The sequence below is a fragment of the Oryza brachyantha genome, chromosome 3 (genome assembly GCF_000231095.2).
Source record: "Oryza brachyantha chromosome 3, ObraRS2, whole genome shotgun sequence".
In the NCBI taxonomy this organism is placed as follows: Eukaryota; Viridiplantae; Streptophyta; class Magnoliopsida; order Poales; family Poaceae; genus Oryza; species Oryza brachyantha.
In genome coordinates, this window is record NC_023165.2 from 23,819,622 (window position 1) to 23,836,542 (window position 16,921).

At 40.6% G+C, this 16,921-nt stretch overlaps 2 protein-coding genes across 4 annotated transcripts; one reads left to right on the forward strand and one right to left on the reverse strand.

Annotated features, from left to right (window-relative positions):
• The first annotated feature begins 5,475 nt into the window (after positions 1-5,475).
• Positions 5,476-6,299, forward strand: LOC121053837 (zinc-finger homeodomain protein 11-like). The gene has a single exon (XM_040521804.1). It carries the CDS (start codon positions 5,476-5,478, stop codon positions 6,199-6,201), a length of 726 nt encoding a protein of 241 aa, XP_040377738.1. The 3' UTR covers positions 6,202-6,299.
• A 6,278-nt stretch (positions 6,300-12,577) lies between these two features.
• LOC102716304 (cytochrome c oxidase assembly protein COX11, mitochondrial) lies at positions 12,578-16,066 on the reverse strand. 3 transcript variants are annotated; one of them, XM_040522233.1, is made up of 7 exons: positions 15,697-16,066; positions 14,920-14,972; positions 14,159-14,231; positions 13,980-14,084; positions 13,447-13,527; positions 13,274-13,360; positions 12,578-12,937 (listed from the first exon to the last, which is right to left on the reverse strand). In XM_040522233.1, the coding sequence occupies exons 1-7, from the start codon at positions 16,003-16,005 to the stop codon at positions 12,905-12,907; spliced, it is 741 nt and encodes a 246-aa protein (XP_040378167.1). In that variant the 5' UTR covers positions 16,006-16,066; the 3' UTR covers positions 12,578-12,904. The 3 variants fall into 3 exon arrangements, with proteins under 3 accessions (XP_040378167.1, XP_006650503.2, XP_040378168.1); XM_006650440.3 differs by having other exon boundaries at positions 12,579-13,101; XM_040522234.1 differs by having other exon boundaries at positions 12,588-13,360.
• Between the last annotated feature and the right edge of the window lie 855 nt (positions 16,067-16,921).

Consider the following 16,921-nt stretch of genomic DNA (forward strand, 5'->3'; position numbering starts at 1 on the left):
TTAAACGAGACTGTGTATATATGTTAACCTCCTTTTATTTTTTTTTAAATTTCAGTAGGATCCGTAGTAACGTGCTGCGTGAACTTGCTGTGATCCGGTCACCCATTCCAGGTTATTTGTGTCCACGTACAGAGGTTTCTTCGCATCATAATTCATAACAATTAATATTTGTTATGCGCAGAAATTAATTAGGAGGGAACAAACACTACATCCCAGCACAGTCAGAAAAAGGAGAAGGACGCGAAATGTGCCCTGTTGATATGGTTGGAAAGTCACGTCTTAGCGGTTTAAGTTTCAGATCAGGCAGACAAAAGTGCGTGTCTGCTGTCAACAATTGCCTTTCCGAAAGGTGCTCGTTTCCGAACTATTACCCTCCAACCTTGCAGCTAGCTGCACGATCGACATGCATGCACGATCCGTTCGTCGACAGTATCCACTCATTTGCGTTAATTCGTCGATCGTCGGTGTGGTATTGCGAGTCTGTGAGCGATAAGTGAACGTTTGACACGCTAAAAACAGTATAGCAATATTATAGTAGAATATTACTAATACGGCACCATTAGATGGGATTGGTTGACTGGGATTATTTACACACCTGAAACGGCACGGGCCTTAGAACACGAGTAATTAAAGAGTTGTTTAGATGGGGCTAAATTTTTTAGCCCTATATCATATCGAATGTTTCGACACTGATTTAAGGAACTAAACATAGACTAATAAAAAAACTAATTTCATAAATGAGAGCTAATCTACGAGACGAATTTTTTGAGCCTAATTAATTTAAAATTATCAAATGTTTACTGTAGCATCACGTAGGCTAATCATGGATTAATTAGGCTCATTAGATTCGTCTCACGAATTAGTCCAAAATTATGGGTGTATTTTATTAATAATCTATATTTACTATTTATAATAAAAACATCTAATGTGACTAGGAGCTAAAGTCTTACGTACAGTCAATTTTATTTGTGGTTTGAGACAAATGATTTGATTGCTCTATTCGACATATAGTTAGGTATAGAGGGAATATTAATTACTAGAGATACTAAAAATATATATTCTTTAAGACATATATATTCATACATCTTTTCAAAATATAATTATTTCTAAATTGTTTAGCAATGATTAAAGTTAAAAAAAATTATAATATTATTAATAAATAAGAAATGAAATGAGGTTAGAGGATATATGGTGAGAATAAAATATAAAAGTTTAAAAAAAATTAATTGAGGATATATGTTTTTAGAGAAATACTACAGAACCGTATACCATATGAACGGTATAATTAATATAACATCAACAGACCCCTCATACTCAACAGCATCATTCTCATCCTTGTCAACAAGCAAGACCTAGTAATAAAAGGATCATCTTAATTTATTTCGTACCGACGGGATACCGTCGGTTAGAGTTTCTGATGTTTTTGTCGTAGTACAAAATTTATACCGTGGCAATGCGTATACGGAGGGAGATGCAGAAAGTTTGTACATAAAATTATTTTGTGTGTAGTAAACGTTGATCACGAAAGACTATCCCTCCCCATGTAACCCGAACGGGGCCTACAACCCCTGCATGCACCTCATCCCCCCATGTGGGTAGCTCCTGTTGTCACTAGCGGTCAACACCGAGCTGCCTGCCTCCTCCACATCTGCAGTCAAAACCCAAAAAGGACGCCTCCACGGAAGAAAGGCGGTCGCACTAGCACCAGTATCCATCCATCCATCATCATCCATCGGCAGCACGCACGTCTTTCCGGCTAGCGAAAAAAGCTCGCACCTGCCCGCTGCAGCAGTGCAGCCTGCAGCTCCACCACCACCGGATCCGAGAAGACGTTTCGTGGCCAAAAAAATGAAAAACACGAGAAGTCCCCGACCGCCGGTGCATCGGTGTGCATCTGTGTATCCCCCCACCACACTCCCACGCGCCCGTTCGTAGTAGAGTCGCAGTGAGCGGGGCGCGGGGGGTTGGGGTTCGGCTCGGCTCGGGCCATTCTCCTCCCGGGTCTCCCCCCCACGTTGTTGCGTTCGCGCGCGATTCGGGGTTGGTTGCGGTCTCTCGGACACCACGGCACGAGACCACGTGCCGGCAATCCGTCCAGCGGCAGCCCATCCGCGCCGCGCCCGCGCGTGCAGCTGCAGAAGGAGGAGGCGGGCGGGGCCAGGGCATGGGCATGGGCATGGGCATGGGCGTTCAGATATGGGCAGCGAAAAGGGGTATCAAGACGGATTCATCAGGGGGGCAGCGTCACTTTTGACGACGGACGCCGCGGCGCGGGTGGTGTGGTGCCCCGTTGTCGCGTCCGGGTTGGACGCATCCGGCGCTCAACAATACCGCACTCGTCACAATTTGCACTAGTAACTGGATTTATTGTGTATATCTTGCCAGGTTATTTTGGATGCAATTGTTGGCTGAATTCAATAATTCATGCAACGGCGGCAGCGCGGTGAGGACCACCGGCTTCCTAGTTGATGCCCTTTTCGGAAGAAACCAAACAGCCAAAGTTTTATGAGAGAAAAAAACGAGCTATAGCTAGCTATCCCCGACGAACGGAGTGGGTCATTGGATCGCTGTCTCTTGCAACTAAATTATTCACTAGCAAAAACAAAAAAAAGGGGAAAGAATCACTGGCACGCACGCGGCCGAAACCCAGAGCATCCACGTCGAATGTGGATTTAGCGCCAACAAGTACCACATGTCTCTGTATACTTCCAACTAAAATACTCCTAGTTACTATGCAATAATGGAGTATAGTATATTACTGTGGTGGGCTATACTTTGTGAAGACGAAAGAAATCACGTTACCATGTACGTTACCGGGAACAAGCTGGCCTCATTTTACTATATCCCTTCGCGTAGTTGCATGCATGCATGGTCTTACAACTCCATTTCCGATGCCGATTAGTTGATTAATTTTCCTCCTAATCAGCATCGCCTCGGCCGGTGAGCTCGGGCAGGATAATATAATGAACACCGTTTTGTAGCCATTCCGGCTACATGGGGGGCGTATGAACAAGGCAGAAAGCTGTGTCCGGAAATGGCAAGTTAAGGTCCCCACTCACAAATTATGAGTAGTACAAATAATTACACACAGTGGAGTGTTCCAATTGTTATAGAACTACTGCTGCTAGGGCTTGGTGAAAGGTCAGGAAAAGAATTGAGAGGGTGTTTAGATTAGGTTAAATTTTTTTTAGCCCATGTCACATTAGATGTTTAATACTTATTATAAATATTAAATATAAACTAATTATAAAACTAACTATAGAAACGAGAGCTAATTCACAAGACAATTTTTAAGTTTAATTAATCCATAATTAATACATGTTTACTGTAGCATCGTATAGGCTAATCATAGATTAATTAGGATCAACATATTTGTCTCGTGAATTGCTCTAAGATTATGGATGTGTTTTATTAATAGTCTACGTTTAATATTTATAATAAGTATCCAAACATTCGATATGATATGTGGCTAAAAAAATTTAGCTCCATTCAAACACCACCTCAGTCAAACATGGAGTAAAAGGTTAGTCCCCTTCTTTTTTTTTTGCATGAGGTTGGTTAGTTCAAATATTGGATTTGTTTAGAAGTAATTTTTACAGCTGAGTCCAGTGAGCAGACATGTAGCTGAAAGTTAACATTTTTCTTTTGTTAAAACTATAATTCTAGAGGGTGAATTTGAGAGTGAGGGGACAATAACAACAAGAAGTGTAAGATAATGTAAGACGAGGCATCTCATTAGTGATCGTTAAGTTAAATTAAGTATCAGTTATTATTGTAAACTTAAAAAATATGTTATATATTTTTAAAAATAATTTTTAGCTATATATTTTTTCGCAAATACAACTTCTATCAGTTTAAAAGAGCGCTAGCAGAAAACGGGGTAGTTTTTATTCCCTTCTTTACGTTCCTGCCGAACGGAGTAGTCAAGACCGAGTTACAGTAGTTGAAGAAAATATCCTTTAAAACAATTCTAAAATTATCTGAAACTTCAAGATTTGTTGTACTCCTGCTAAATTTATAGTATATTTAGCAAATACTAAATTTCTTTCAGTCAATATAGTGGTACTTTTTTAAATTCTGGATTGCTTATATTCCTCCCCTGCCGATTGATTAAAATTATATATATTTCCACATATTAGAATTAGTGTTTTATATATAATGCTTATATTGTGATATAAAATGAAAATGCTTGTACCGTAGATCGGAGCAAGCGGTGGCTACTACTACCAAAGAAGCATGCTCATGTGTGTAAATCTTAAAAAAAAAAACTTGTGGTGCATGCATAAGATTTACTCATGCAACAAAAAAACTTCATCCATCGAAAGAAAAAGAAAAAAAATACTTCACATGATAAAAAGTACTGTAGCACTTTCCCCTTCCGAAAAAACCTTATTTTTTTCAATCTCACCCGTACCAGTAAATAACAAAAATAATAAAATGGCATCGACCTTTTCAATTTCCAAAACATTTGTTCTATGCTTTCTCCAACCCCAAAAATTTATTCCATAGTTTCTCAAACTCCAATATAATAATTACTTTAATAATAAAATCATTGCGAGACAATTTATTTTAAAGATAATTTCTTTATAAGACCAAGTGTAGTACTTTAGGGGGTGTTTAGCTGGTGAAATGAAAATTTTTACATGTCACATCAGATGTTTGATCGGATGTCGATTTAGGTTTTTGGACATGAATGAAAAAACGAATTTCACGGCTGACGTGGAAACCGCGAGACGAATCTTTTGAGCCTAATTAATCCGTCATTAGCGTATGTGGGTTACTGTAGCACTTATGATAAATTATGTACTAATTAGGCTCAAAAGATTTGTATCACAATTTCTCACATAACTGTATAATTAGTTTTTCGATTTATCTATATTTAATACTATATTTAGGTGTTTAAAGATTTAATGTAATGTTTTTAGGCAGAATTTTTGAAACTAAACGGGCCTTAGCACGGAGGGAGGGGAGCATAAAAAGTTAAAGATCTATGGGCTACTCAAACCTTGAAAAGATTCTGTTCAAAACACGATCCCTAGAAGTCAAAGAGTGACCTGCCTCTGCCAGTGCTGTCCGTATTGCGCGCAAATCCAGAATAATATAACCATAGCAAATTTATCGACGTGCTCCCAACTGGCCAGCCACAACAGCATACACACAGTGTTTAGCTAGTGCTACCGCTACTCATGGCCTCATGGGGGCGCTGAGAGAGCCGTGCATGTGTGCAACCCAGCACAAAGGCACAAAGTCACAGCTAGCTTGTGCTTAGCTTAGACCTAGCAAAGCAAAGCAAGCAAGCATCCTCTCTTCGAGCTAGCTGCTACTAGGCACTAGCTCCCACGTAGCATGCACCCAGCTGTTGCTGCTGCTGCTCACCACGCCACATCGCAGCTGCAGTAGAAGTAGAGAGAGAGAGAGAGGAAGATACAGATAGAGAGAGGAGGAAGAGACGAGGAGGAAAGGGGAGGGAGATCGATGGAGCAGCAGCAGCAGCAGGAGCGGCCGCGGGAGGTGTACAGGGAGTGCATGCGCAACCACGCGGCGAAGCTGGGCACCTACGCGAACGACGGATGCTGCGAGTACACCCCCGACGACGGCCACCCGGCGGGGCTGCTCTGCGCGGCGTGCGGATGCCACCGCAATTTCCACCGCAAGGCGTTCCTCGACGGCGCCGCCGCCGCCACCGCGGGGGCGGTGGGAGGCGCCGGAGTTGGCGTTGGCGTTGGCGTCAGCCCGCAAGCGCCAATGCTGCCGTCCCCCGGCGGCGGGGCGCCGGGATACATGCACATGGCGATGGGGGTAGGCGGCGGCGGCGGCGACGGCAGCGGCGGGCACGGCTCCGGGGGGAGGCGGCGGACGCGGACCAAGTTCACGGAGGAGCAGAAGACGCGGATGCTACGGTTCGCCGAGCGGCTCGGGTGGCGGATGCCGAAGCGGGAGCCCGGCCGCGCTCCCGGCGACGACGAGGTGGCGCGCTTCTGCCGGGAGATCGGCGTCAATAGGCAAGTCTTCAAGGTATGGATGCACAACCACAAGGCCGGCGGCGGCGGCGGCAGCGGGGGCGCCGGCGTGGGCGGAGGCGCCCAGACGTCATCATCGACGACGAGGGGAGGCGGCGACGTGGGAGCGGGCTTGTCGCCGGCGATGGTCGGCGACGGCGAGGACGACGAGGAGGTGAGGGGCAGCGAGATGTGCATGTAGTAGCAGCACGTATGTACGTAGTGCAGGCGGCATTGCAATTGCATTGCTAGGGTGGGATAATTCACATTTTAATTAACTCCTCCCTTTTTTTTTGCTAATTTCTTTTCTATTTTTTTTGATTCCCCGATTCGATTCTTGATGATGAGGTTTATTGTTTTAACGGTGCCACTAATTAATTATGTGTTATTATGATCGTCCATTGGTCGATCGATTTTGTTGTTACACTCAAAGGAGATGCTTGGTAGTTTCTCTTCTTTCTCTGACTTTATTACTTTCCTAAGCTCAGTAGCTCACTACTGCAGCATGAAATTTAAAAGCACCTCTTTCAAGTACATATGGGCGTGCTTCCTTTGTTAATTCTTTTATTCAACATCAAACAAGCATGAATTTATGCACGCCAAGAATCAAGATGGGCATAAAGTTTAGGCAAAATTGGAAGCTCGCGCTTTCACGTTTTTATATCATCGAAAGTTTGTGATGTACTGTACTCCGTATCTTAGTAGCACTGAACTTTACCTATATTCCCGCGTATATCATTTCAGTTTACTTGCATTTCGTCTCTTCTATTTTCTCAGTTTGAAATTATAAGACTTTTATTCATGTCTTAATATATATATATATACGTGTGTCTAAATTTATTAACACATGTGAATTTAGATAAGATCAGAAAGTCTTATAATTAATCTAAAACGGAGGCAATACTATTTATAAAAGCAAGTTTTCCGCTGCGAAAATCAAATAAAATGTTCATAGATATTTCGTGTTTAAAACAAGATCTAGTTAATTTTTCAAGATTTTAACAATGAATTTTATATTACACTGTATGCAAAGTAAAATCTAATAACTAGTATACAATTTTAATTAGTCAGTTGAGAATTTACTTAGGATTATAATATTAAAAGTTTGAATGATTCTTATCTAAGCACATCAAATAAATATATGACTGTGAGGAGTATATGCATACAGAGATGTATTTTATTGTCTGCCGTGCGTATCCTATCCCATCTTTTTAAGGCATTAGTAATCAAGTTATTAATCAAACTTCTTTCTAGTGTTTATTGCACTACATGAAATATGCAAACTAGCACGTAACAAGCGGTAAAGTGAAAATAAATTTACTTTGCACATAACTTTAATATAATACATGCATGTTAAGAAGAAAAGAGTATGATGTGCACGAACAAGTAAGGAACGGATTAATGTAGGAGGATATAAGGACATAAGTTTTAAATGAGAAGTGGTTAACATAGACCATTAGTATTGTGAAAAGTTATATAAATGTATATATTACGTTATAAAACTTACTGCATTTATTCTAAAATATGGTGTCTTTTATATGTTATGAGTGTAAATCTTGTGTCGAATTCTTTTCAATAAGATATTGAAAGTAAAATACCCCTAAATTAATTCCGGGTTGTTTGTTTGCTGCCTCATTTTGTCACGCCATAAGCCGTATTAGATATGCGCTTGGTTCACTAGCATGATTTGAATTTCCTCATTTTTTTTAAAATCGTGCATTTATATCTGGTAACACCTTACATTTGTGCCTAGCGAATTCATGTCTATACTTTTGTTCCATGACAATCTTTATTTGAGGTTAGTTGTAGCAAATTTTTTGGGATGCATGTCACGTATACGGTTACATATTTAAAGTATTAACAGTGTAGCGTTATATATTTAAGTATTAAACATAGTCTAATTATAAAATAATATAGTTCCTCGAACATACGTTCTAAAATTAAAAATAATTCGCGTACTGGAGATGTGCAGGCACACCTACATACATTGCGTACCTGCTGGGTGGCTGACTTTAACTTACACGTGATGGCGAAGCAGAATAATCCCCAGCTACTCTTCTAGCTTTATATAAAATATATATTAATCGATGTGTATTATTTGTGTGTATATAGAGATTTGTCAGCATTAATATATATCTAATCATTGCGACAAAATCTTAATGCGATTCATTTGTGCTATGCATTGATCGATCAATCATGGAAAGAGCTAATATGGTTGTATGCCCGCTATATTTGCCAGTAGAGGTGGGCATTAAATCTTTTGATCATTTAGCAGTAAATGCCAGAATGCAATGGAAAATAATAATCTATTTTAGTTCAGTGTTCTGTTGTGACTTTAATTCGGCAACACTAGGTGAAGTTACTTAAATAGAGTAAGCAGATAAAAATTATGATTCATCTATTTCATATTATAAGTTACTGTGCTTAGTCCTAAGTAATATTTATTTTAAGATTGACCAAAATTAAAAAAATATAGGAAAATTTCAATACAGAATGAATATACTATAAAAACTTATTAAAATGAAATAAATATGGTATGATAGATGTTGGTTGTATAAAGATGTTTAACTTAGTAAACCCAAAATGACTTAAAATGTGAAACAGAGCGATAGAAAACAATATAACGTTCTGTTTACAACTTTATTTTACTACAACATGATGCGGCAGCAACAAGTTCAGTGGGAACATGCATGTTGAAGATAGACCAGATGATTTCGTTAAGATCTTTTAATTTGTTAAAATTGTATGTGTGAAATGTAATGAATGGCTAATTATTCGTCTAATCACGCTACTATCTACCGCGGCACTTATATTACTACTATTTCTCAGGAAGTAAGATTAATTTATAGTTGTAGATAGCTAGATTAATTCTAGCTCAAGATTGCATTGTTCTCAGAGAATCGATTCCATCACGCGGATATCTTGATTAAAGGCTTAAAGCGTACATATATATGCAAGGTAAGGTCTTGTTTTATTGCCAAAAAATTAATCGTTTAACCGGATATCGAAAGAAGTTTTTGGACACGAATGAAAAAACGGATTTCACAACTCGTCTAAAAACCGCTAGACGAATCTTTTGAGCCTAATTAATAATTATCAACATATATTGGTTACTGTAGTACTTATGACTAATCATACACTAATTATACGAAAAAGATTCGTCTTACGATTTTCCATAATTGTATAATTAGTTTTTATTTTTAGCTATATTTAATGTTCTATTTAAGTTTTCAAAGATTCGATATAATGTTTTGAGAAAGTTTTTAAGAACTAAACATGACCTAAGTTAAGTTTTGACTCAAACGTGGGCGACATGTCCACGGACAGTGTCGTACGTACGTGCTGTGGATAAATTGTCCAAAATGGCATGTGAGAATTCGAACCTGACATATATCAAGCGGTAATAACACCTGCCATTAACGGATGATCTAGAGGATTTACAGGAACGCATTGGTGAAACAAATATTTTAATCGTTAAACATCATCATTCACTAATCTAACAGATCGCTCTAAGGTGGACACGTGAACCCCCTTCCCGGGCGCTTCTCACCACCAAAATAGTCGTATGCTAACGCGTCACGTCAGCCCATCACTCCCTCTCGAACCGTCGTGTAGTGGTACTGGTACACTGCACCTCGCTATAGGCAGCCTTTGACTCGTCTTTGTCTTCTCTCACAAATCGCATGGGATCCGCCAGAGAGCCTTCCAGTTCATCGGTCTCATATTGTAAAAAGAACGATTAATTAGTTTCTCGCGTATATTTTGGTTTGCTACGGTACGGTATACGGATTTAGAACGGGATGTTTTCTGCCATGTATAAACTATGATACCTTATAGTATTGGTACCAGCTAATACTTAATTAGTATCGACTAATATGATATCAACAATAATATGATGACCGATACATTAAATATCTTAATTTTAATAAAAAAGATAAATTATATAAAAGAACGACTATTAACTCCATGTGTACACATTAGTTACCGATAGACTGCTAACTTCTATCAATTAGTATAGCACTAATTAATTGTCTTTATGCACGCAAACGCTGCGGTGGTATACACTAGGAATACCGTCGCAATTGTGGGAATCGTGTACCGACAACTACCATTTCCCATATATTTTTCATATTTAGCCATCTCCTTGGTCTAAGCGGTGAGAATGCAAAATATTTTTTAAACAATATATACTGAGGGAGAAATGTATACTTGATATATATTAATAAAATAAAGATAGATGTGGTATGAAAATGAAATATGGATATACGATAAAGACACACAGATACAGAGTAAATATTTTTTGTTACCAACTTACCATCCAAATAAAGAAACCAATAACCAAATGTAGAATGTAGAATATAGAATAGCTCAGACACATCTGAATCCAACCCCTACAGAGCTCCTCCTCTCGTCGTCCCTCACACCCTCGCGACACCCGCGTCGTCAAAACATACCAACGCACGCACGCAGTGGCTGCAAAAAAAAAAAAAAAGAAAGAAAGAAAAAAAAAAGGAAAAGCCGATCCGCTGCGTGCCGCGGCCGCTCTGGTTGCCCGCCCGCGTCTCCGCGGCGCGCGCACGGCTCGGTCCCCGCGCACTGGGGTGTACGTGGGGCTGTGGGCGTGCCGGCGCGGGCGAAGCGGTGGGCGGGCATTCGGTCGCGACGGAGACCGGTGCACCCTCCCTTCCTAAACCGCGGCTCCGCGCGCCTCCACACCACACCACACCACACCACACCACGCAGCGCAGTAACGCACCCCATCCCATGGCCCTTGGATGCGCCCGCCGTGCCGTGCAGAGCGCGATCGGTACGGCGGATTCGGTCGCTGGCGCGACGCGCGCGCGGGGCCGGGAGCGCGCTGCCTGTGTTTTGTCCCTGTGGGGTCCCACGTGCAGCGGCAGCGGGCGAGGAGAGGGTACCGCACCGCAATATTCGGGGTGATCTCGCCCGCCTGACATAAACTAGTTGGCTTGTGGATGGAGGGTGGTGATAGGCCGGCGTCGATACTTCTCGACTTGTTTCCTCCTGGAACATGGCGGCCGGGGACGGGGAGTACTACCGTGTACTGTACTAGTACTGAGACCAGGGATGGGGCTCGCACATGGACGCGCGTGCGGCCGTTTGCGTGCAACGTCTCCCATCCCATCCCACCACACCACAGCGTATACAGGGAGGGGGGGGGGGGGGGGGGGGGGGGGGCACCAACCATTGCTTGCAACTGGGCATCACCCCCGCAAAGCGCAACGCGACGGAGCCGTATCTAAGGATGACAGTGACATATCTAGAACCTCCATTAAACAGTTTAAGTGTCTGTTGGTTACATACAACTTTTCTTAGTTACTATATTTAGACACTAATTAAAAGTATTAAATATAGATTATTAATAAAACTTACCTCATACTCTGGACTATTTGACGAGACGAATCTATTGCTTAATTAGTACATGATTAGCGAATGTGATGCTAAAATAAACATTTGCTAATCGTTGATTAATTAGGCTTAAAAATTTGTCTGATAAAATAGTCTTTATTTATACAATCAGTTTTGTTATCAGTCTATATTTAATACTCATAATTAACGTTGCGGTGTGACAATGGGCTATAAAAAGTCACTAATCCAAACAACTCATAAATCTGTTTTTTCCATAATGTATGGCATCGGTTCGCGTCCACATACGGCTACAGTCCCCTGCAATCAGATTTGAGGGAAACTAACTTCTCCACACGTGTCAATATATAAGTATTTTTAGTATTTAAATCTTGCATCAAAATATTGTTATTTTTAATATTTATGTTATTACTTCCATTACATCTTATTTAAAATTTTTTTTATTTTATCTATCACCTTCCATCCCAACTTTATGCATCCCATATTATTAAAGAACACTTTATTAATTTATTTTTAATATTAATCTCTGCTAAATAATATAGAAATAATTATATTTTGGGATGGAGGTGGTAAGTAACGAGAGATGGTGAATGAGTGAATGACGGTGCAAAGCAAACAGCTACTCCCTTTCTTAATAAATAAAAAGATCCCTAGCTTCCCATGGTGAAGTAAAGAATAGAAATAAATGAGTAAAATAATTCTTATTAACATAGGAGTGGTATTGGTAGGTAGGTGTGTAAGGGATATTAAGGAAATATTTTTTTTCAATTTATGTATTAAAAGTAGGTATGGAATAAGTTGGTTTATTTTGAGATAAATTTTAAACTCTAAGAGTTGATTTATTTTAACATGGACAGAGTAGGCGGTTCTTTGCCTTGGGTGAGAAGCGAAAAAACACTGCACACTTTATAGGAAATAAACAAGACACCCTGTACCCTACAGTGCAATGGTTTTAGCTAGAATTCAGTAGGTACATTTTCGTAGCATCAAGTTGGCCAATTAAAGTTTAATTTTACTCCTGTGCATGTGCTAAATCTTAAAAATAAATTTTAGTTCATTTAGAAACAAACGCTGGAATATTTGTAGGAAAAGTATCATTGAAGTTTGCATAAAAAATAAACGTTCATTTATTTGGCCCAAATAGATGGAGGGAGATCTAATTAAAAACAATAAATAGCCAGGGTCAAACACATTCATGTAGTATGCCTTCTGTTCTGCCTTATAAGACTTTATGGCCTTGTTTATATTTATATATATATATATACTAATGTATATAGACACATGTACATTAATACATGAATAAATCTACGCAGACTTAAAAAAATCTTATAATATAGAACATATATAACAAGCTTCGAGCAATCCTTGTAGGGTTATATCTAACTTTTTGATGGAAATTCAAAGGATCTTAATGACCTTTTTTAGCTATAGGCTTGACATATCATATTTTAGCCCAAGGCCTTGTTCCACTCCTCGCGATGTAGTTTTGCCATCCTTCTCTAGTCCAAATCTTATTATCAGGTATCTAGCCAAAGTTTTGGGCCTCGCGGCTGCAATTTGTCCCGATGAAACAAATTCACTTCGTTGGTCCAAAATGTCAACATGAATATTCGCACTTTCGCAGTGTGGTGGCAGCATGCCATCTCTTTATTCTCCATGGTGTCTTGAAATCAAATCAAGAAATGTACCATTTTGATTGTTATGTGAACAATTCCTACATGTTTATTAGCAAAATTTTCCAGAAAGACGTGTCAATAAACTACACACTAGAAAAAACTAACTTGTGTTGCATGAAAGGAATTTTGCGTCACAGATTGCCAAGGTATTTAAACAGGACTAATCTTGCTACTTGCTTTACGATACTGATACAATTAACTATCGTTCACCTTAAAGAATGTGTAAGAAAGGACTATATTGTTCACCCCTTCCATCTTGGGGTCTGTCTCAAACTCAGGATCGATGTAGAAGAACACCTGAAATTGACATGCAAATGTGAAATAAGTGCAACATATACAATATCACTAACCATGCCATTTCATTGAATGCAAATTGAACGTACCGGCATGTCAATCTTCTCCCCTGGAAGAAGCGTTTGCTCCTCAAAGCAAAAACATTGTATCTTATTGAAATATATCGCAGCCTACATGATGGAACAAAAAAGTTGTAAACCAAAACAGTAGTACTCTGACTCCTGTTAGCTTAAATGTCATAGCTGTACACCTCAGCTTAAATCCACTCAGCAACATAAATAGACTGATAGTTAAGTCGCCTGAGCGCCCAACAACTCACAAGTCACAACACCTCAAACAGAGGTTATATTATCTACAATTTTCACATATATGTTTTCAAACATACCAGTTACAGGAAGTCATATAATTGTAATTCAAAGTTTTCTTCCTAGAAACATGCATGGGGCTATTTTATCCAACATATCTCCACTAATTTAAGTTAGCATCAAGAACACAGGATTTAGTGTTAAATTAGTTGAAGGCCTACAATAGAGCAAATGCAGAAATATTTCCACTTGTTTCAAAAATTATATCTTCTAGGACATGACAACACATTTAAAGGTGAAAAGTTTAGCTGAATTACCTTCATAGGAGCAACATTGTATGTAGATACACCAGTTATTGGAGCTGAACTGCGATTTTCAGCAGTATAAAATGCAAGAGCACTTTCACCAGGTTTAACTTTCACCTACAAATGGAATAGGTAAATAAATATGCTGTGGAAAGGGATTAGAAATTGTGTCATAAGTTCCACAGTATTACCTCTCTTTGTGTTGGAATGAATTTCCATGGCATTCCATCAGCAACGTCAGCATTAAATTGAACAATTATCTCTCTGCAAATATAATTATTGCCTTAGTCTCAACATGAAAGAAAGTAAAGTGTCACCATAATAACTGAATCACTGCTAAATTTAGCACACAAGATTATTGCAGATGTTACTAAAAACAACAAATCCATTTAACCAATATCCTGAAATCATTAGTAATTAGTTATAATCATGTAAACAAAAAGGGAATGGTTTTCCAATATATACATGGATGCAGAAATATATTGATGCAAACTTTCAAAATTCAAGCCAATATTTTCTGCGTAGATCAGCTATTGTTCTAAATAAATTAGTCCATGATTACACCACAGTATGCTATAGGCATGCACTTGCTGCCAATGCTATCTGTACGGCCATACAAAGTTAAACTTTATCCAAATCTAGCATCAGACGTGGTGTCATATCATCCCACTATTCGAAATGAAGGTACTTCTGAACCATACACATTGGCCAAAAGGCACTAGGAAAGAGCATGAAAGATCATCATCTGATCATGTAAGAGAACAGTAAACGAAATGTCTGTTTACACAACAGACAACAAGCAAAAGCCATACAGGACTAGTGTGAACTGACATCGCAACAGGATCAATAGACAGAAAAAAATATTCTAAAAACCACTACATTGTGCATTTCTGAACTGGAGACAGCACAGAAGTAGTGAAAAAACTTGGACCCCGTGCATAGGAAGACTCACCTTGAAGTTGTAGTTCCGTCTCGAGCATGTCGTGAGATCTTGTCCTCCACACTCTGCAGAGAGCTAAACATTGTTACAAACCACAAATAATATGCCAGGTTCAAGCTCACTTGAACAAGCAGGTTACACAAGATGCCAAATTTATCACAACCTTTTGAACACACCAGTAATGGATAAAGTTCACTTCATAGCAAACTTACGATATAATGATTTTCGTAGAAATCCACGATCCCATTTTCTAAATAATGTCTACTGAGAACAACTGTCTTTGCAAGCCCTCACCCAAAAATGAAGCAGAAACTATTTGACGCCATTTGTAAGTCCTAACACATTTGAAGATCACCCTCTCAAAGGGCATTTTAGCAAATTCCAGCAAGATATTCATAGCTGTCAATAGAATGCAGCCTGCGGGAGCACAAGTGCCATTTATTGACAGATTAAAATCTTGTGTACCCATAATTATATGTGTCAAACTGTCAATACAACAACATATTCATGCCCATTGCATCCAAAAAAAAGATTCCACATGACAAAGGCACCATAAATTTGATATAACTTGAATATTAAGGTCCAAATAACCGATAAACCGCATCAATTTCAGCATGTAACATGCCAAGCAGCAGGTTGTAAAACTAAAACCTATAATGGAACCATGCTATCGACAAAATCAAGCACAGGGTTGATCAAGCTCCGAGCATCGCACGCAGTTCCCGAACACGGCGTATCAAGATAGAGATTAGAGAACCAGCAAGGGAGTTAAGGAAAGGCAGGCCAGACCTCGCGGCGCTGCACGGTGCCACCGTAGCCGGTGGCCTGGCAGAACCGGCGGTAGAGCGGGACGGCGGCGTAGGAGGCGCCGACCATCGCCGCCGCCACGCCTATAAGGTATGCCATCGTCCTCCTCGAGCTCTTCTCCCGGCCCGCCGCCGCCGCGGCGGCGGCGGCGGAAGAGGAGGGGGAGGACGAGGCGAGCCCGCGGCGGAGGAACGCGTCGGCCGCGGGCGGCCATGGGTGGTGCGGGGAGCGGCCGCGCAGGAGCGAGAGGGAGAGGCCGTGGTGGAGCCTCGCCAACGGAAGTGGCGGCATCGCGGCGGGGGCGGCGATGGTCGGATGCCGCCGCCGCGATTTTGCTGTACGGTGTTCGAGGGGGATCCGGTCACCGGTGGCTGGTTTGCCGCGATCTGGGCCGTATAGCTGGCAAAATGGGCCGGGCTTGGATGGGCCAGCCCGAGCACGTATGTCACGTTATGGCGGGCCGTGCTTGGGCCGACCCCCAGCCTACCGTGCCGGCACCACACGGCCTGGTTACTGTAGCCGACCGGCCCGAAACACGGCCTGTCATGGCATAGCATGCTGGCGCAGTAGCATGCATGCAAGGCCCAGCCTTGGAGTAGCGGTGCGCCTCTGCCTCTGTGCGCCGATAAGCTGCATGGCTAATTAGAGCAGGTAAATAGCAGGATATAAGTCGGCAATAAGCATATTTTTAATAGATAAGAGGCGAGAGAAAATGACAGCAGACTATTAATTTATAGCCAGCTGTAACACGGACTTTAAGACACATATGTGTATAATAAGTGAGACTACATATTAATTATGTAGTCTATGCTATTGTATGAATTGACACTATTCTATTGAACTTCTCTTAATTGGCTACGGCAGTGCGCCTCGGTGCCTGTCCGACTGTGCCTCTTCGGCGAAGGCGAGCGGGCAGCTAATTTCTTTTTTCAAAAATAGCCTAAGCACCAGCTCCGTTCCGTCCTCCGGCCTAACCAGAGTGACGTATCTAGAATTTTATTTAGGTGATTTAACTTACATAAATTTTTAATTATAATCAATAAAACATACAATATATATAATATAATAAATAATATTTTTCTTCTATATTTATTTTATATATATTCACTTAAGTTGAGAATTTTTTGGATGGTCCCGGGACTGCCCCTGGGCCTAACTCCTCATGGCTCGTGCCCCGTCGGGCTGCCAACCGGACCTAGGCCATGTT